The sequence below is a fragment of the Hemibagrus wyckioides genome, linkage group LG01, assembly GCF_019097595.1.
Source record: "Hemibagrus wyckioides isolate EC202008001 linkage group LG01, SWU_Hwy_1.0, whole genome shotgun sequence".
NCBI classification, from domain to species: Eukaryota; Metazoa; Chordata; class Actinopteri; order Siluriformes; family Bagridae; genus Hemibagrus; species Hemibagrus wyckioides.
Window position 1 is genome coordinate 10,900,780 of NC_080710.1, and position 18,917 is coordinate 10,919,696.

Consider the following 18,917-nt stretch of genomic DNA (forward strand, 5'->3'; position numbering starts at 1 on the left):
GTGTGTTGCTATTTTTTGCCTTTGCACACTGCAGTGGGTAGTGGGGTGCAAAAGAGGGTGTGACATTCAAATCCACCAACACACTGGGATTTTCAGGCCCATGTTGGTCCAAAAATGTGCATACATTACCACCCAGAGGCATATTGTCTTAATATTTGCGTTATATGTCTTGTTCCCTTTTCTTAGCACCCACTTTCATGGATGTTTACTAATCACTCCACTTTATCATAACACATAATACTAATAAAATACACACCTAATTATTTATATTTAGCAAATAAGAATTAATAAGTGATTCCAGAAGACCAAAAGCTTTTATGATTAATTTTAAGTTGCACATATTAGCTATGTGTGGATATGTTTAAATCCACACCAGCTAAGAGATGCAGCATAAATATGTGCATCCGTTCTTGTATAAGTGAACCATAAATGTATGTGAAATCCATCCAAACTCATTATATGTCCAAACAACATCACTGTATTTACTGTTGAACTTTCACTTTCCCTTTCACAAAACCTTCTGTTGATGTTTATTTAAAGTAAATGAGATACTAGCACATAGCATGGCATTGTAAACCAGCACTATATAACTTTCTTTTATAAAAATGCTTTATATATTTTTTTCTATTTATCAATACCACTCAAATATATATGGGGTGTGCACCTTTGCATTTGCTTTGCACGTCTGGTATTGTGGCTTTTCACGAGAAATTCTTTGTTCTCCCCAACATATTTCCTGCAGTCCATCACTCTAACACAGGCTGATGTTCATCTTGTGACATCATACTATAGCTGTACCTTAGAGAGAACCTCATTATGGTGGTCCATGTCCTGTTCCTGTACTGTATATAGCACAGACTGTTTAATTGTGGCAGATTCATTATGATGCTTTCATCTTAGTCTGATTTATAGACATTGGCACCCGAAGACAAGAATAACATCCAGGTGAAAATGCTTCATATAGATTCCAAGCGTGTATATCTGAATGTTTGGTCCACAATTCACCTGATATAGCTGTATAGCTGGTATAACTGTTCTTAAATTAAAGACAAATAGAAGCTGTCGAGCTCCAGTTAGTTATAAACTACACTGTATTAGTGACATTTCTGTATTGAATAATTGTCTTAAAAGTGTTAGAAATCGTCTCCACTTGATTGTTTATGTGGTTCCAGGAACGAGAGGAGGCCGAGGCCTTGTTGGGAATAGGCGGACAAAAAGTAAAGGACGAAAACGAGGAGTTAGATAGCGAACTCGCACCTGCTCGGAGTGGGCGGAGCCAGGCATCTAAGAGCAGAAGCAAAGACATGGAGAGAGTGTCGAGTGCAAGAGATGAACTTTGAGCGTATTTGAACTTCTGACACATGATCTACCCAGATCTCTGATCTATTTATGAACATTTGATAGTCACTTCAGCAGCATCTCTGAAGTTGTATGTGTCTGAGGGTATTGTTTTTTATATATATATATAGAATATATGTGTAGCATCAACTCACCACTCAGTGTTACACTGGTCAAACATATTTTTTCTGAATAAATAAAAAATGGGAGTAACTGGATCACACTTTTGTTATTAAATAAATTTGTTACTATGTGAACTAGACAGCATTTAAACGAGACAGCAGGAGGAAAAAAGGCAAGCGTGATCTGTTGTCTACATATTAATTCTGATGACAAACGGCAGACACAAAACGTGAGCGAGAGGATGGGAAAGCGGGAGACTTAAGCGAAGGGGGAGGATGGAGAGCGAGATTAAAGATAATCCTGCATGCATTTGTTTATGAAACCAACAAAGCTCCCATTTAGAATATGGAATAATAATCCAGACAAGAAATTGTTGAATCAGGCTCCTCCATTATAAAAAAAGAAATGAAAAGAGACTGAGTGTGTATGAATGTCTTGTGTATTAGTGCCTTTTGCTTAGTGCATTAAGTCAAGCTGTAATACTGTAATATACACTATATTGCCAAAAGTATTCGCTCACCCATCCAAATAATCAGAATCAGGTGTTCCAATCACTTCCATGGCCACAGGTATATAAAATCAAGCACCTAGGCATGCAGACTGTTTTTACAAACATTTGTGAAAGAATGGGTCGCTCTCAGGAGCTCAGTGAATTCCAGCGTGGAACTGTGATAGGATGCCACCTGTGCAACAAATCCAGTCGTGAAATTTCCTCGCTCCTAAATATTCCACAGTCAACTGTCAGCTGTATTATAAGAACGTGGAAGTGTTTGGGAACGACAGCAACTCAGCCACGAAGTGGTAGGCCACGTAAACTGACGGAGCGGGGTCAGCGGATGCTGAGGCGCATAGTGCGAAGAGGTCGCCAACTTTCTGCAGAGTCAATCACTACAGACCTCCAAACTTCATGTGGCCTTCAGATTAGCTCAAGAACAGTGCGCAGAGAGCTTCATGGAATGGGTTTCCATGGCCGAGCAGCTGCATCCAAGCCATACATCACCAAGTGCAATGCAAAGCGTCGGATGCAGTGGTGTAAAGCACGCCGCCACTGGACTCTAGAGCAGTGGAGACGCGTTCTCTGGAGTGACGAATCGCGCTTCTCCATCTGGCAATCTGATGGACGAGTCTGGGTTTGGCCGTTGCCAGGAGAATGGTACTTGTCTGACTGCATTGTGCCAAGTGTAAAGTTTGGTGGAGGGGAGATTATGGTGTGGGGTTGTTTTTCAGGAGCTGGGCTTGGCCCCTTAGTTCCAGTGAAAGGAACTCTGAATGCTTCAGCATACCAAGACATTTTGGACAATTCCATGCTCCCAACTTTGTGGGAACAGTTTGGAGCTGGCCCCTTCCTCTTCCAACATGACTGTGCACCAGTGCACAAAGCAAGGTCCATAAAGACATGGATGACAGAGTCTGGTGTGGATGAACTTGACTGGCCTGCACAGAGTCCTGACCTCAACCCGATAGAACACCTTTGGGATGAATTAGAGCGGAGACTGAGAGCCAGGCCTTCTCGTCCAACATCAGTGTGTGACCTCACAAATGCGCTTCTGGAAGAATGGTCAAAAATTCCAATATATATATATATATAGTATCAACCCTACACATGCCTTTGAGCTGCTAAAATGTCCATTAAGCAGTAAGATAGGCACATGAGAAATTAAAGGATTATGGAGGTGTTAACCTTCTGTTACTGACTATACAATGCAACCTTTACTTTAAGAGCAAGGCAGAGGCATGAAAATAAATGTCCAAGACCTTATTCATCAGATTGTTTCTGAATTTAGAGTGTATCAGAATTACATCGGTTGGGACAGAAATGTAGAAGGTAATTCATATGAGAGAATAACTGTTGCCTCTGGCTTGGTATAAATATAAATTTAAACATAATTAAACTTTATATTTTTGGGGGTGTGTGGTGGCGTGGTGGTTAGCCTCACACCTCTAGGGTTGGGGATTTGATCCCTGCCTTTGGGGTTTGCATGTTCTCCTCTTGCCTCAGGGGCTTAATCCAGGTACTACAGTTTCCCCCATAAGTGAAAAGACGTGTTGTAGGCTGATTGGTGAACAGTAAGTGTGTGTGATCATGCTCTGAGATAGACTGGCATCATGTCCACCCTGTACCCTGCCCTAAGTCCCCTGGGATAGACTCACCTATTTCGCTTAAGTCCTGCTTATTAGTGTTAATCATCTTTGTCCAATCCTATCCACAAAGGGCCAGTAATGGTGCAGGTTTTTATTGACCTCATAGTGGCACACTGACGCAAGAAAAAAAAAAAGGTCAAATTTAATCTGGTTAAAATTTGATCACCTAAATATGACAAATATAAAAATTAATATGTATTTTATTCAAATCCTTCTTAGGAAATCAAGAATGCTACTCAAAAGAGCACAGAAAAGCAAAGGGTTGTAGTGGTAATGGGAGACAGTGATGTTGGATGAGAAGGGCTGGAATGCAGTCAGTGTTCCAGTTCATCCTAAAGGTGTTAACCGGGCTTGAGGTCAGGGATCAGTGTAGGACATTCAATTTTTTCTACCTTGACAAACTACGTCTTCTTGGAGCTTGCTTTGTGCACAGGGGCATTGTCATGCTGGAACAGGTTTTGGCATCTTCATTCCAGTGAAGAGAAATTGTAATGCTACAGCATACAACGACATTATCTACAAATGTGGCCTTTGTGGCTACGGTATGTGGAAATAAAAAAACAAAAACAAAAACAAACATGTATTGTTGTTATGACCAGCTGTCCAAATACTTTTGGCCATGTAGTGTACATACAACCGACTGTGGTTTTCAGTGTATTACAGTATCTCCTTACATCTCTAGCCTTTCAAAGAGGAAAACTGTAAATAACATATAACAAGCAGCAAATTCTTTTTAAAATATATATTTAAAACAAATTTGTAAATGTGATCTGTACAGAATAGTGATTTATGTATAGTAATTTAGAAAAATTACTAAAAAAAAATTTTAGAATCATTGTTTGACTACTTATCATTGTCTAAACCACTACAAGTATACTATATTATATTTATTATACACTAATATTTCATATCACTTAATATACTGTATAATATTATATAGACAATTGTCCTAATTTTACTTATTCTGCTCCTTATCCCTTTTTTTTAATTTCTTAGCTAATTAACTAAAAGAATCAAAGTATTTTACATTATAGAGTATAAAACCTAGTTATGTGTCTGAGCTGGGCTTTATGTTGGGGGTTTGGAGTCAAAGCAAGTCTGAGTGTTCAGCAACATCTTATGTCATATATCTCTAGCTAGCTGGAAACATTACATAATTTCATAGTTATTCCATATCACCAAATAGTTTTATCCGTCTTACACCATTGCAATTTTCCAAAAATTCCATTTTTCACTAATTAAAGAATGACAAGTCATGCAAAAATTTGCACGTGATGTAGTAGGCCCAGTAAAAACATGTTTATCAAATTCTCTCTCTCTCTCTTGAAGTTAATAAGAAGGAAAACATGCTTAACACCTTAATAATACGCAGGTAAATTCCTTTGCATAGAAGAACTGTGGTTGAAATTATTAATAGCTACTACCTTGTTTGTCAAAAGAAGCAAAGAACATTCAGGTATATTGAAACATTTTGAATGTTTGTACTGTTAATATTTTGCTCATGTGTATTGTCATTTATTTCGTAAGCTTTTAATCAGAACTCACATGCAGTGTGAGTGTGCTTCTTCTGCTGCATCCATCCATATCTAACACACCCAAATCCTTGCAGGACTTCCTGTCTCTCAGCTGGCATCTTCTCAAGCTTTGTTAAACAAATGATGAAGTCTACATAAAGCACAGAGCATGTACAGAGTTCAACCTCAGCAGCTTTATGAAAAAATACTGGACCAGAACTTTTTTTTTTTTTTTTTTTGCTTTTTACAGGTAGAGAACGAAGGCTCATCGGAGGACTAGTCAAGTCAAGAGGAGACAGGTTGGAAGAGGACAGTGTCTGTGCATGCTGCTTTCTTGAAGATGCAAAAAGACACGCTTGAGTCATTTGCTTTGCTTATGAGCGAGTCACATGGCAAGCGGTGAATAATAAACTGCCATGAAGTGATTTGTTATTTTTCAGTCCACTGGCAAAACCTGCGTCATAAATATAAGTAGCGCAGATGTTCAGGGTCCTCGAAAGCATACACTTTTTTCAAATTATAATAAGGAACATTTTTTTATGAATATGTAACTTTCAAAAGGTTTAATATGGTACAATGGTAAATTATCTCTAATTTGAGTAGACTTATCCATGTAGTTTGAGATGAATGAATTACAAACAATGAAATATTTCTAATACGGTGGTGTGCAGTGTGTTTTAAGGAGTGTTTGGAGGAATTAAGATTGGTCATAAGAAATTATATGTCGAGTAAAAATATCAAAAAATCCCAGTTTAAACATTATGATAAAGTGTATTCAAATTCTCATCCCCACAAAAAAATGATCACACCAGTGCTGTATGTTTCTATTTGTATTTTTCAATCATCTGGTCCTGTGTGCTCAGGTTTCAAGGTGGTTGCAGCTGACAACTTCTTTCCCGACTTTCTCTTTTCAAATATCCCTCCTTCTCACGCACTGCATCCTCTGCATTATCCTTTCAACTCTGAGCTCATTTCATCCCCTACAAACATCATCTGTCCTGCACAGAAGTGGCAGAGAGGCAGGACGAGTGCAAAGCAGAGCAGCTCAGTGTGAAACGGCGTTATGTGAGAGACTAGTGGAGAGAAAAGGAAACATAAATACAATAGCAAATATACCAGATACAAACATATAGCTGAGGAGGAGGAAGAGGAGGAGGAGGAAGAGGAGGAAGAGGAAGAGGTAAGTGTTTACGCCTGTATTTTATTCTGTTCTGAATAATCTTTTGCCACATTTAAAACAATACAAACACATACACATCAAACTACAGAGTCTTTGATTGGTCATTTGATATTGATGCTAAATGACCAATTCTATTACATTATTATTATTATTTTATATGTATATATATATATATCTTCTTTATTATAGTTATGATTAAACTGAAATCTGAAAATTATTGAAAATCAGCAAAGTAGCATTTTGTGAAGCACAGTAAAGCCTTAAAGTGAAATGAAGTTTGATATGAATCAAATGCATGATCATCGGGGCAGGCTGGATTTCAGCCATCTACGGTAATGAAAGGTCATTCAGTGGACAGTATCCATGATTCAAATGATGTCTAGGCCACACTCACGAACCCCTTACCCACACAGCTTCTCTTCCTCTGTCTCACCCTCTTTCTCTCTGTCTCTCTCTCTCTCTCTCTCCTTCTCTCTTCCTCCCTCTCTCTGTATCTGTCTCTCTCTCGCCCCCACCATTTGAGCTCTTATCCAGATGCAAAGAGCAGTCTATAATCAGATGAGAGCAGATTTGAGCCAAAAGGCTTCCCTTAAAATCTCACCAGTCTGGATTTAAACCCACTCTAAAGCTATCTTGCCTCCATCCATCCAGCCATCTACCCATCCATCTCTCTCTATTTCTCTCTCTCTCTCTCTCTCTCTCTCTCTCTCTCTTTCTTTTGCTCTTTTTTCAAATAACCCTCATCTCTCCAACTCTCCATCTTCGTCACCTTTGTGGTTCTATCTTGGGTCTCCTGGACTCCCTACACCTACACAACATACTGAAAACTTTGCTCTTTTATTAGAACCTAATCTGATAAAGAGCACAAATTCACACAAAACACTATAGACACATATTGCGTTCATGTCCCCGGTTTGAGAAAGATGTAAAACGACACCATTTGACTAATGTCCATGACAGAGCAGTTCCCTCCCTCCAACCCTGCCTGCACCTTCTCCCACTCCCCTTCCTCAAACAAATTTTAGGCAAACTCATTTGGTCATAAGAGCTCGCTAGAGACACTAACACATTTAAACGGCAATAGCAGAAAAAGTGACCTCGCATTATAAGGTAAGATTTAACTGTAATAATGAATTGACTTGAGGGTTAAATGTGTTGTTTGTCTTCTCTCTGAACATTTAATCACTTTCTAAGATGCTGCTGGAATGTAATATCATGTAATTCTTATTATTAAAAGTTCAGAATTTCAAATGCTTAAATAAATAAATGACTCTCCTTCTGAGTGAATAGAGTTGCTTTCTATTCATTGGGTAGGCTTACATGAATAACTTTTATAGTATGAATGTGATGTGTACACTGAAATCTACAGTAATGCCGATGTAGGAAGTGTTTATCACTGCTCGGGAGACATAAATGAATATGACACTTTGTGTACTTTGTGTGCTATAAGATACAGAAGATAAATAAATAAAGCCCAGTGGTATTTGTTATGACTGTGTTGTGTGTATAAGTTAGATTTTTTTGCAATTAATGTTTTAAGGACGTGTGATTCAATCACTGTGTGTTTGCGTGCATCCTTATTTGTGACTATTTGCAAACCAGTTGGGAAGAGTTTGAATTGCAAATGGCCTCTAAGGCAGGGAGGGTGTGTTTTGGTTTCAGTAAAACGTGACCTTTCTATAGAACTGAGGACTATAGAGGGACATAATGAACTCGGTGAAATGAAAAGGATTTTTTTTTTTTTTTTTGCATTTAAATGTATTTTATTTATTTACATCTGTCCTTTACCATCTCCTCCCAGAAGTCACTTTGCTCATCTGATCTCACTTCCTGTTCATCTCCGTTGGTGGCTGTACTTGACAACTGTTGCCATGGGTGAATTGGCTCAACTTCGGAAGGAGGTGGAGAACCTCAAGGACCAGATCGCTGTTAGTATCTCCAGTCTGAACTATACTATCTAACCACACACACACACACACACACAGACACACAGACAGGGATTATTTTTGATGTTAAACTGTTATAGTTTTAAAAAAAAACACTCATACAAACAACAGAACAATTTTTTTAGTAAGACAACACTTTGTGAATCATGACTTGAATCTTGGTAGCAGTAGTGGTTAAGATCCTGTGCTAGTGCCTGGAAGGTTGTGAGTAAGGTTCAAATCCGTGCATGACCAAGCAGCCATGGTTGTGCCTTTAAACTCAACCAATAATTGCTCATTACATGTAAAGATTGTGTTCTTGTTGGTTACATCAGGAAAGATAATCTTTAATCTTTCAAAATTATTTTAGCCCAAGTCTTTGATCAAGTCTGCTTTTGTTTACATTTTAGTTTCTGGATAATAAGTCAACAAGAGTGCCTTTATTTAACATTGGTTTGTCACCTTGAACATATTCTCTGACCCTTGACCTCCACAGGCGGCACGTAAATCAGTGCAGGACACAACACTGCAGGATAGCGTCTCAAGCACAGCTGCACTGGGAAAAGTTATGCTCAAATCCAGAAAGACACTGAGAGGACATATTTCCAAAATCTATGCCATGCAATGGGGCTCAGATTCGAAGTATGTACACCACACGCACACACACGCACACACATATATGTATGTATGTATGTACATACATGTATACGTAAATAAATATAAAACTACAGACCACAGCTTACCACACACATGCAAATTAGCAGAGCAAGCCAGCACCTGTACACTCCACTGAAGCATAAACAAACAGCAAGATAGAACATGATTCCTGCCTGTAATCTGATGTGTTACTGCATCTGATCGGACTTTACCAAAGCATCATAATTAAAGATGTGATTGAGTAACTGAATTAATTCCCTGACACACTGGTGTGTTTGATGATATCACCTATCAGGCAACTCACTCTTATATTTTCTCCAACCCTGATTAATTTGTTTCTCTGTGTTTGACTATCAGACTCTGTTTGAGCGCATCTCAGGACGGCAAAATGATCGTGTGGGACACCTACAGCACCAACAAGGTACTCAGTATCTTACAAGTGATTTATTTCGGATCTATGTATCTAGATCTCAGGCTGTTGTGAATGAAGGGAAACCAGAGTAGTTCCAGAGTATAATTTGTATGGTTTCACAGACAAAATGGCATTTACGGTTAAAAAAAATTTTTTTTTGAAGTTTTTAGAAACATACAGAATTCTAAGAAACTTTCCAGTAAATCTTGATAATGTAATATGAATCATTATCTCATCTAATTCAGTCGAAATATACACAAAATACTTGGAGCATGGAGCATTTTAGGAAACACGTTGCCAAATATACTGTTCCAAGTTGAATGAATGAAAAAAAAAAAAAAAAGACTTTTCAATGTTTTGACCTTTGACCCATGCCCATGTTCCAGGTGAATGCCATCCAGCTCAGGTCTACTTGGGTGATGACGTGTGCATACTCCCCCTCAGGAAACCTGGCGGCATGTGGTGGCCTGGATAACATGTGCTCTATCTACAACCTGGTGCCAAAAGACGGCAACATTAAGGTCACACGTGAGCTGGCTGCACATACAGGTGCAAACAACAAACAATATATATATATATATAGATACATTTTTCAAGTACTTTACAATATAATGAGAAGACCTGTCTCACATGAAAGAAATATACAAATAAATAAATAAATGAGTGTGTATTATCTACATGTTTACTAATTCCACTGTCTTTTATATGACAGGTTATTTGTCTTGCTGTCGCTTCCTGAGTGACACCGAGATCATCACCTGCTCTGGAGACTGTACCTGGTGAGCACTTTGTGCTTAATACAATGACAGTATTAACAATAATTTTGTCAAGTATTGAGGGGGAAAAAATCTCATCTTTAATTTTTTTTCTTTTAGCTGTCTCTGGGACATCGAGACCGGCGCACAGAAAACGATTTTTGTTGGCCACATAGGTGACTGCATGTCACTGGGTTTGTCTCCAGATTTTAATTACTTCATTTCAGGATCATGTGACTACACAGCCAGACTATGGGACATACGAGCTGCCCAGTGCAAACAGACATTCTATGGCCATGAGAGTGACATAAATGCTATTGGGGTGAATCTCTCTTTTTTTGTCCTACAAACACACACATATATGCACACACACCAAAAATTCAAATGATTTAATTTCAATTTCAAGTATATTTTAAAACAGAGACTTCTTCTTCTTCTTCCCTCCGTAGTTCTTCCCCAATGGTAATGCAGTGATCACCGGCTCAGACGACTCGTCCTGCAGGCTGTATGATCTGCGTGGTGATCAGGAGCTGACCACTTACAAGGACTCTAGTCTCATGAGCGGCGTCACCTCCCTTGCACCCTCACTTTCTGGCCGCCTCCTGCTGGCTGGCTACGACGACTTCACCTGCAACATCTGGGACATGCTGAAAGCTGAGAGAGTGGGTGAGTGAGGGGAAAGAGAAGCCAGAAGAGGAGGAAGGAGTTACAAGGAGAGACGTTAACTGACTTTTTGGCAAGAGTTTTTGCAAACTGATAGGAAGTGACCAAGCTGGAGTCTGTTTATTCAGGAAAAAAAACAATAATCACTGTTCACAGGTCAAATCATAGATTATCCATGATCAAATTCTACAGAGGATAGCTAGGAACCAGAAACAAAACACAAGGGCTAAGATTTGCATGTTCTCCCTGTATCTGTCTGAATTTTTTCTTAGGGTTCTCAGGTATACTCACATCTACCGAAACATGCCAGTAGGTGGAGTCAGGTCAATAGACTTTTGTTGTCATATTTTGACCATATCTAGCTGATGCAGTTCACAGTGAAATAAAACAAATGTTCCTCTAGGACCCTGGTGCTACATAAACACAGAGCTACAGACAGTACAATACACAACAACGCTAAAATAGCACTAAACAATATAAAGTCTGTATGGTTCTTAGTGCAAATCAGGATGGCTATGCTAAATTCCCCCAAGGTGTTAATGTGTGTGTGAATGGAACTCTGAGATAGACTTGCATCCCATTTGCGGTGTATTCAGCTCTGGATCCATCTCAGCCCTGACCAGGACAAAGCACTTAGTGATGATCAATGAATGTATAAACAAGAGTTAGAAACCAGAAAATTGAACAATGTCTTGAAAGAAACTGGAACAAGATGACAAGGGGGAAAAAAGAGGATACGGCCTTGAGAAAATATGATGACGGTTATGCTATTATCATTCTCTGTAATTGTTGGATTTCTTTCCACAGGAACACTGTCGGGCCACGATAACCGAGTGAGCTGCCTTGGTGTGACGCCTGATGGAATGGCTTGCTGCACAGGATCCTGGGATAGCTTCCTGAAGATCTGGAACTGAAATACCTTTTCTGGATGAAGAAATAGGGGGGAAAACATGATTCAGGGAAACACCTGAGTAGGTTTTAAATTTGGGTATGTGGGCAGAGAGAGAGAGAGAGAGAGAGAGAGGGAACCAGAGAGAAAGAGAAAGAAAGAGAATCTTATCTATAGGCACATTTTGTTTTCTTAAAGAATTTATGCAATAGACTACACGAATAAAAAGTGAAATATAGGATTGTTCAAATCTTTCAGGGACCATGGTGCTCTGAGTAACTGCAGCAGGCACTTTTCAGGTCATTTCAAAAGGTCAGTTAGAGGAATGTAGATAAAGTAATGTTGGTTACTGTTAAATACTGTTACTAGTGCATTGTACTTTAAGAATGAAGTGAAACATACCGACCGGAACGAGTGATAGGGTTCTTGTGTAAATAATGTAGACTGTTTCAGGAGCCACCAAAATACATTTGGCATACATATTTTTAAAATCAAGCTATAACTCTTTTGCTTTATAGATTCATAATGATCTATAAGTTTTGGAAAATATTGTTCAATAATAGGTTTTAGTTATCTGTATTTACAATATTTGAAGTATATAATAATGACTACATTTGATTAATTTTGGCATCATTATGCTGCCACTGTATGGCGTTAATAAAAGAAAGTTAATCATGGATTTTCATTTATGTATAATACTTTTTATCTTTTTAACATTCTATTTATTAAATGTTGATTGGAAAACATATAGAAATAAATAAATTATTAAAATAAATTATTATATATCTAAATTATTTATATCTTCATATAAATATATACACCCCTTGGTGTTGCCTTTGTCTTGTTTTTCTGCATTAAAACCTGGAATTAAAATGGTGGGGGGTTTGTAACACTAGATGTACACAACAGACTTATGACTTTCAGGGTGCAAAATTTTTTTTTTTATTGCGAAACAAACAATAATTAAGACAAACAAACAAACAGAAATCTGGAGGGCACATAAGTATTTACCCACCATTTGTCCAACCAATTAACTTCAGATGTCCTATAATTAGTTGATTAAGGTCTACTTGTGTGCAATCAGTGTTACATGATTTGTCACATTAAATACAACTGGTCTGAAAAGAACCCTTGTACAACCCTTGGCCAGTGACAAAGTTGTGGAGAAGTATAGATCAAGGTTGGGTTCTAAAAAAAATATCCTAAACTTCCCAAAGAGCACCATTAAATCCATTATAACTAAATGGAAAGAATATGGCACCATCACAAACCAGACAAGAGAAGACAGCACACCAAAACCCACAGACCAGGCAAGAAGAGCATTAATCAAGAGATGCAACAAAAACACCAAAGATAACACTGAAGGAGCTGCAAAGATCCACAGTGGAGATAGGAGTATCTGTCAGTAGGACCACTTTAAGTCATACACTCCACAGACCAGAGCTTTTTGCTAGAGTGGCCAACATTTCATGTTTGCCAAACAGCATGTGGCCAACTTCCCAAGCACATGAAAGAAGGTTCTCTGACCAAATGAGACTAGCATTGAACTTCTTGGCCATCAAGGAAAACACCATGTGTGGCAAACACTTCTCATCACTCTGAGAGCCCCATCCCCCCCAGTGAAGCATGGTGGTGGCAGCATTTTCCCTGGCAGGGACCAGAAAAACTGGATACAAGTCAATTTTTAAAGAATCTGCCCAAGATTTGAGACTGGGACAGAGGTTTACTTTCCAGCAGGATGATGATCTGAAACACTGCTAATGCTACACTGGAGTGGTTCAAAAAGAATCATTTAATTGTCTTGGAATGGCTTAGTCAGTACACCAACATAACCCAACTAACTTGAGGCAGCTGGAGCGGTTTTGTCTTGAAGTATGGGCAAAAATCCCAGTGCTTAGACATGCTAAGCTAAAAGAGACCTACGCAAAGAGACTTGCAGCAAAAGGTGGCACTACAAAGTACTGAAAACTTGCTGTTTGTTGCACAATACTTCGTACCTTCAAATCATAAATCAAATGGTACAAACCCTTAAAAATCCATATTAATTCCAGAATGTCATGCAGAACAACAGGATAAACGCCAAAGGGGGTGAATACTTTTGCAACACAATTTATATTTATATATTTGAAGCTAATAAGAACAAGTTGGATATTTTTTTTTATTTTAATTTGTTTCCTAGCATTACAAAAAGTCCTGATTACCCTGAACACTCACACAGTCTGTTGTCTCCAAATGACTCAAAGCTTGCAGTGGTCACACCCAAGACAGTTTAGCTTTCGTTTGTGTTGTCAAGCAAACATGAAAATTCTTTAGTCAAACAAACTGAAAAACAACTTAAAAGTGCAGTTAGTTTGCTCCTATGTTAAGGGGTTTTCCCACACAGGCATCATGCGTTCATACTTCACACTAAAAGGAAACCAAAGTAATTTGACAATTCATCTACTAGGTCCCACTGTGTGCTGTGTATAATTGCACTGCAGTGTGGCAGTTGTTAATTCTTAAAAAAAAGAACACCACTAATTATTTGGACCAACAACACTGCATTAAGCATCTGAACAAATTATTCTGCAAATGAAGAAAATGCATCATGGAAAAAAACATTTCCAATAACTTTAATAGTGTTACACTGAGTACAAACAAACTGACAATATGGGCAAAAACAGTAAAATTAAAATAATTTTGATTTTATTTACAAATTTTTAAGGAAATAAGGAAGACATTGAAAAGATAATGTAGAAAAGGAATGTAAAATTACATCCACATAGGGCACACACAAAGTTTACATTTACTGTACAGCTGCTTTCTGAGAAAGAATCTGAGCTCTATGTACAGAGTGTTTGCTTATAAATGTAGTCCAGTTCACGTCCTTCACTGGTTCTCTTTGTCCAGAGAAAGAATGAGGGCTCTTCTGTCCATTTGGCCAAACCTCTGTTTCTCTGGAGTAGAAACCTTCATCTTCATCTGCACAGAAGAGAGACAATGTCTGAGTTTTTTTTTTTGTTTGTTTTTTTTTTAAATGAGTCATGGAATGGGTAAATAAAATACCATTTTCATCTTTCATTTGGACAACTAAACTAATCCCACTCTGGCGAGATGGATCGTATGTCAGCAATTATAACATTTGAGCAGAACTGCCACTCATAACTCTACAGGATTTTTGCAATCAAAATGCTTGATTTAGCTGCTGGTTTTTTGTGATGCAACTTAGAGTTGTTTGTGCTTTTTTGCAGAAAAAGAATTGGTAAAATTGCAGGCATTTAAACCAGTGACCAGTTAAAGATGTATATGAAATTTCTTTCTATGATAGCTTTACTCATGTTCGACAGACGCAAATGGAAGCCGGCTTTCGGCTGAAGGCAAGTTGCGAGATCACACAATGAATCTTGGACCAAATCTATGGAATATCTGGGGAAATTATAAAAATCTGAAAGCTTCTCATGAAGTACGTCATGGAGTTTGCTTGATTTTGCGTTAACTTCTGCGACTCCTGTGAAAGACTGAAACTTTAGGGTGTTTAATAGTTATGTTCTGCACATTGCCATTCTGGTTCAATTGTTTTTTAGTGTTTCCAATGGCATCGTGATAAGATTAAAAATGATAATACATATTTTAATCAGGGCATTAACAGATACTGAAAAGGACATTGTATTATATCTATATTAAAAATAAAGAAAAAGAATAAAGCTCTATTTTAAGCTCTGGTTTAAGTATATTGCTGCCTTATAATTTGTTTGACAAGAATTTAAATACTGTCAATGTTTTTCCATCTGGTCCTACAATCTGCACAGAATTCTTATAGGAGGATGTATAATGTAGATGTGGCTGACTGACAATGTGCTTAAAGAGAGACAAATACAAGGAATAAAGGAAAAACCTGTGTAGTGTTCTTTCTGGGCGAATTGGTTTCTTTGAGGATCTGCAGAGGAGATCTGCCTTCACCAATAAGTGTTTTGCCTAAAACAGAGAGGAAACACCTCATTAGTGGCATCAATCACCAAGCTAATCTAAAGAATTTCACAACAAAGCATCACAGAATATAATCAAAAATAAAATAAGTAAGCAAATGTTTGCATGACAAAAGCAACTTACCTCTCTGCTTTTGCTTGTTGAGCACAACCTTATTCTCATTCTCATCAGTAGTTGGTCTGCGGGTGGACAGGGGGGAGGAGGTTCCTCTCACACGGTTCTGAACTCCTCTTGCACGGACACCTGATGCTCCAAATCCTACTCCCAGCCACTGGGGTTTAAATATAGCCTGGCTCGGGCTGCGGGTATCAAACTTGGGGAATGTTATAGCAGGCACCAGGACTTCACTCTTGGTTGGCTCAGAATTGGCAGACATCGACTTCTGTTGTAGACCTTGCTCTGGCGCTATAGCAATTTCTTCCACAACAATCTGGGAACAAAAGGGAACATGTTTAAAAAAAAGGTTTCAAAGACAATATAAAATTTCCTGCTCTTAAGAGAAAATATACCTCCTGCTCAGGTGACTGTGGAGTGTCAGTAGTGCTTGGTGGCAAGATGGCTTCTTGGACTGGAACAAGAGCAGACTGTACAGGCTTACAGGTAATGCAAGGGTGTACATAGGAGTGATCCACATCTTGCCTGTCCTCAAATGGAGGAAGAGGAGTGGAAGGACGCTCCTCAGCTGAGGGAAAGAACTCTGGCGAGTAAACACCCTCGCGGCAGCCGAGCATGCTGAGACTGAGCTCCCGCTTGAGGGGAGACTCACCCAGAAGGACAGCCTCCTCAGCCTCATCAATAGTGGTGTCAGCATCTGTCCCACCCTCTACCTGAACCTCACCGATCACCACAAATGGACTGCTGCAGAAGGAGCCGTAACCCATGGAAGAGCTGCAATCTGCCAAAGTAGATGGGCATTTGATGGGCCCACTAAGAGAGTCACAGGAATGAGGTGGGAGGAGGGGCTCTTTGGAGCTCAGCTCATCTTGCTGCTCTACACTAGGCATGCTGTGATGTTCAGCTAAGGACACAGGTGGGAACGGAGTAGGTGCAGAGTCTCCAACCATCACATCATTGAGGAAGAATGTGCTCAGTCGACGAGCCAGTGAGCTGACAGTTACTGCAAGAGACATAGGAAGACAAGTTTTAGAGCAAAATCTGGTTTTCCCCTACATTACATATTCTAAAAGTTATAAGACGTGTTTGTTTTTTAAAACATAATTGGGGAAAGATAAAAACACCAAGAGTAATAGATGCTGCTGTGCAATATTTCAGCTGTGATAATAGATTTATGGAAATTGTCTCGAAAAAAAAAAAAAATTAAGCTCCTGCTAGACAATTTGCAATTCCCATCTAGCTTTAAGTAAAACAAACCACTTATCAGGCTTACTGCTTAGTGATTCATGAAACCAGAAGAGATATCTAACTGGAAAACAAAACTTCAAAACAGTCTTTCCAAAACTTGTGAATTTTGATGAGAACCAAAGCAAACACTACACTTTCCCAATCCAACTCTCAGTAATTCCGGCTAGTTCACCTTCAAATGTTGGATTGGTTTTCAAACTTGAAAGAGTTTCTTCCTGCCTAACCACCATTAAGTAAAACCATTTCAGTGGCATCTGTAGATGTGTATTCTCATTAGAGATCATGTCTGGCTTGATTTGGTTATACTTTTCATCATGGTAATTTACCTTTCACACTGTCCTTTAGGGGAGTGCGAACAATGCCAGCTGTAGGTGATCGTGGATCAACAAACACGGGGCCGACTCTCTCCTGAACCTCTTGGACTGTAGACGTTGCACCACTCACCTGCAACACAAAATGTCACAAACGTTCACAGCAACAGGGATATGAAATCCAGTTAATATCCAATTACAGAAGAACACTAAATAACAGTTGACTAAGTATTACCTGTATTGGTGTGCGGCTGATCCCGCAGGAGGGAGATCGAGGGTCTGCGAGCTGGGCTAAGCATTGATTCCTGAGCCGCTGGATTGGATCTGGCTTGGGTGTGGATGCCACAGCCATCTTACTCTCACTGGTACCCATGCTCAGCTTCTGTTTCAAAGATAAGGGGAAAAATGATGTGTTTTCATGCAGAATTAACATATGATTGAGATTATATATATATATATATATATGCAACAAAGGATGAGGGTTATAAAATTGTCATGGACACATTTTACACAGAACTGTACAGACTTGTGTGAGGTATGTGGTCTATATTGTGCAAGACACAATAAAACACCGGAATAAGCTAACTTTATAGGAAACAAAAACTATTGCTGACTAAATAGTTAAAAAAAAAGGCCTGGACATAATTACTAGGTGCTTAATGTCATTAAACAGCAGCTCTGACAAATAAAACATGCATAAGGCGAAATTCTGCTCGCGCGACATTGTTGCTCACGAGCTCTTTCCGTTCCGCAGTTAGCAAGCCAGATAACAACATGAATAAAGCTAGCTAGGGCTGGAATCACACGCGGCTAGCTGACCAGGAACTTTACTAGTTCTGTATATTTACAACAAGAGAGGAATACATGTAAAAATATAAATAAATAAATGAGAGGTCTTTGTTAGCCACCACACCGTTAACCTAAATGAAGTTTATAGTTTTAGCAAACAAGTTAGTACACGAGTAAATAACACAAGTCTCAAGACCCACCTGAATCTACTGTGTTCCACAGCAACTTTTTTCCCCTCAGTAACACTTCTCAAAGTAAGCACCGCTTTTTACACCTCGTAAAGTGAATCGCAAATCTGTAAAAAAGCCAAGAGACGAATATGTGAAGTTGTCGTCGAACCGCTGCACTAATCCCAGCTTCTGTCTCTCTGCTCACAAACACACAACGAGACTATTTAAATCGCGTGCAGTGCATTTGCGGCAATTTTCAAACCAGCCAATGGGAGGCCGCGCATGTGCCGGTGTCCGCCTCACTGATTGGCTAAGAGTTTCCCATTCATTGGGAGTTTAAAATGATTTGAAATATAGCACTACCGCCTACTGAGTGTAAATGATAGATAGATAGATTGAATTCAGAATTCAGGGGTTGGGCTTGGCCCCTTAGTTCCAGTAATAAGGAACTCTTAATGTTTCAGCATACCAAGATACTTTGTACAATTTCCTACTCCTAACTTTGTGGAACAGTTTGGGGATGACCCCTTCCTGTTCCAACATGACTGCACACCAGTGCACAAAGCAAGGTCCATCAACACATGGACGAGTGAGTTTGGTGTGGAGGAACTTGACTGTCCTGCACAGAGTCCTGACCTCAACCTGACAGACCACCTTTGGGATGAATTAGAGCGGAGACTGTGAGCCAGGCCACGTCTGCCTTTACATGCACATGAGTTTA

General features: G+C 39.0%; 3 protein-coding genes across 6 annotated transcripts in view; 2 read left to right on the forward strand and 1 right to left on the reverse strand.

Annotated features, from left to right (window-relative positions):
- p3h3 (prolyl 3-hydroxylase 3) overlaps window positions 1-5,855 on the forward strand; it is a 16,008-nt gene extending 10,153 nt beyond the window's left edge. For 2 of the 3 annotated variants that reach the window (XM_058400001.1, XM_058400009.1), the window contains exon 16: window positions 1,173-1,556. In XM_058400001.1, coding sequence (XP_058255984.1) covers window positions 1,173-1,340 — 168 coding nt within the window. In that variant the 3' untranslated portion in view covers window positions 1,341-1,556. Of the gene's footprint in view, window positions 1-1,172; window positions 1,557-5,367 lie in introns of those variants that run through there. The other variant, XM_058400017.1, reaches the window with a different exon arrangement.
- A 293-nt stretch (window positions 5,856-6,148) lies between these two features.
- On the forward strand, window positions 6,149-11,809 carry gnb3a (guanine nucleotide binding protein (G protein), beta polypeptide 3a). 2 transcript variants are annotated; one of them, XM_058400046.1, is made up of 9 exons: window positions 6,149-6,297; window positions 8,099-8,225; window positions 8,719-8,864; window positions 9,237-9,300; window positions 9,678-9,840; window positions 10,004-10,070; window positions 10,167-10,368; window positions 10,496-10,712; window positions 11,517-11,809. In XM_058400046.1, the coding sequence occupies exons 2-9, from the start codon at window positions 8,169-8,171 to the stop codon at window positions 11,621-11,623; spliced, it is 1,023 nt and encodes a 340-aa protein (XP_058256029.1). In that variant the 5' UTR covers window positions 6,149-6,297; window positions 8,099-8,168; the 3' UTR covers window positions 11,624-11,809. The 2 variants fall into 2 exon arrangements, with proteins under 2 accessions (XP_058256029.1, XP_058256022.1); XM_058400039.1 differs by lacking the exon at window positions 6,149-6,297 and adding an exon at window positions 7,291-7,407.
- A 2,452-nt stretch (window positions 11,810-14,261) lies between these two features.
- On the reverse strand, window positions 14,262-18,425 carry cdca3 (cell division cycle associated 3). Its single transcript, XM_058400029.1, has 7 exons — window positions 18,227-18,425; window positions 17,473-17,619; window positions 17,253-17,370; window positions 16,074-16,681; window positions 15,688-15,994; window positions 15,473-15,552; window positions 14,262-14,559 (listed from the first exon to the last, which is right to left on the reverse strand). Exons 2-7 carry the CDS (start codon window positions 17,608-17,610, stop codon window positions 14,467-14,469), a joined length of 1,344 nt encoding a protein of 447 aa, XP_058256012.1. The 5' UTR covers window positions 17,611-17,619; window positions 18,227-18,425; the 3' UTR covers window positions 14,262-14,466.
- Window positions 18,426-18,917: the final 492 nt, after the last annotated feature.

Bases quoted from the DNA above. Each gene is read 5' to 3' on its own strand.
- gnb3a (XM_058400046.1), top strand. From the start codon at position 8,169: ATGGGTGAATTGGCTCAACTTCGGAAGGAGGTGGAGAACCTCAAGGAC. The intron at 10,369-10,495 runs GTGAATCTCTCT...TTCCCTCCGTAG, and splicing joins GTGACATAAATGCTATTGGG to TTCTTCCCCAATGGTAATGC. The intron at 10,713-11,516 runs GTGAGTGAGGGG...TTCTTTCCACAG, and splicing joins GCTGAAAGCTGAGAGAGTGG to GAACACTGTCGGGCCACGAT.
- cdca3 (XM_058400029.1), bottom strand. From the start codon at position 17,610: ATGGGTACCAGTGAGAGTAAGATGGCTGTGGCATCCACACCCAAGCCA. The intron at 15,995-16,073 runs GTATATTTTCTC...TTTTGTTCCCAG, and splicing joins CACAGTCACCTGAGCAGGAG to ATTGTTGTGGAAGAAATTGC. The intron at 14,560-15,472 runs GTTTTTCCTTTA...TCTTCTGTGCAG, and splicing joins CCAGAAAGAACACTACACAG to ATGAAGATGAAGGTTTCTAC.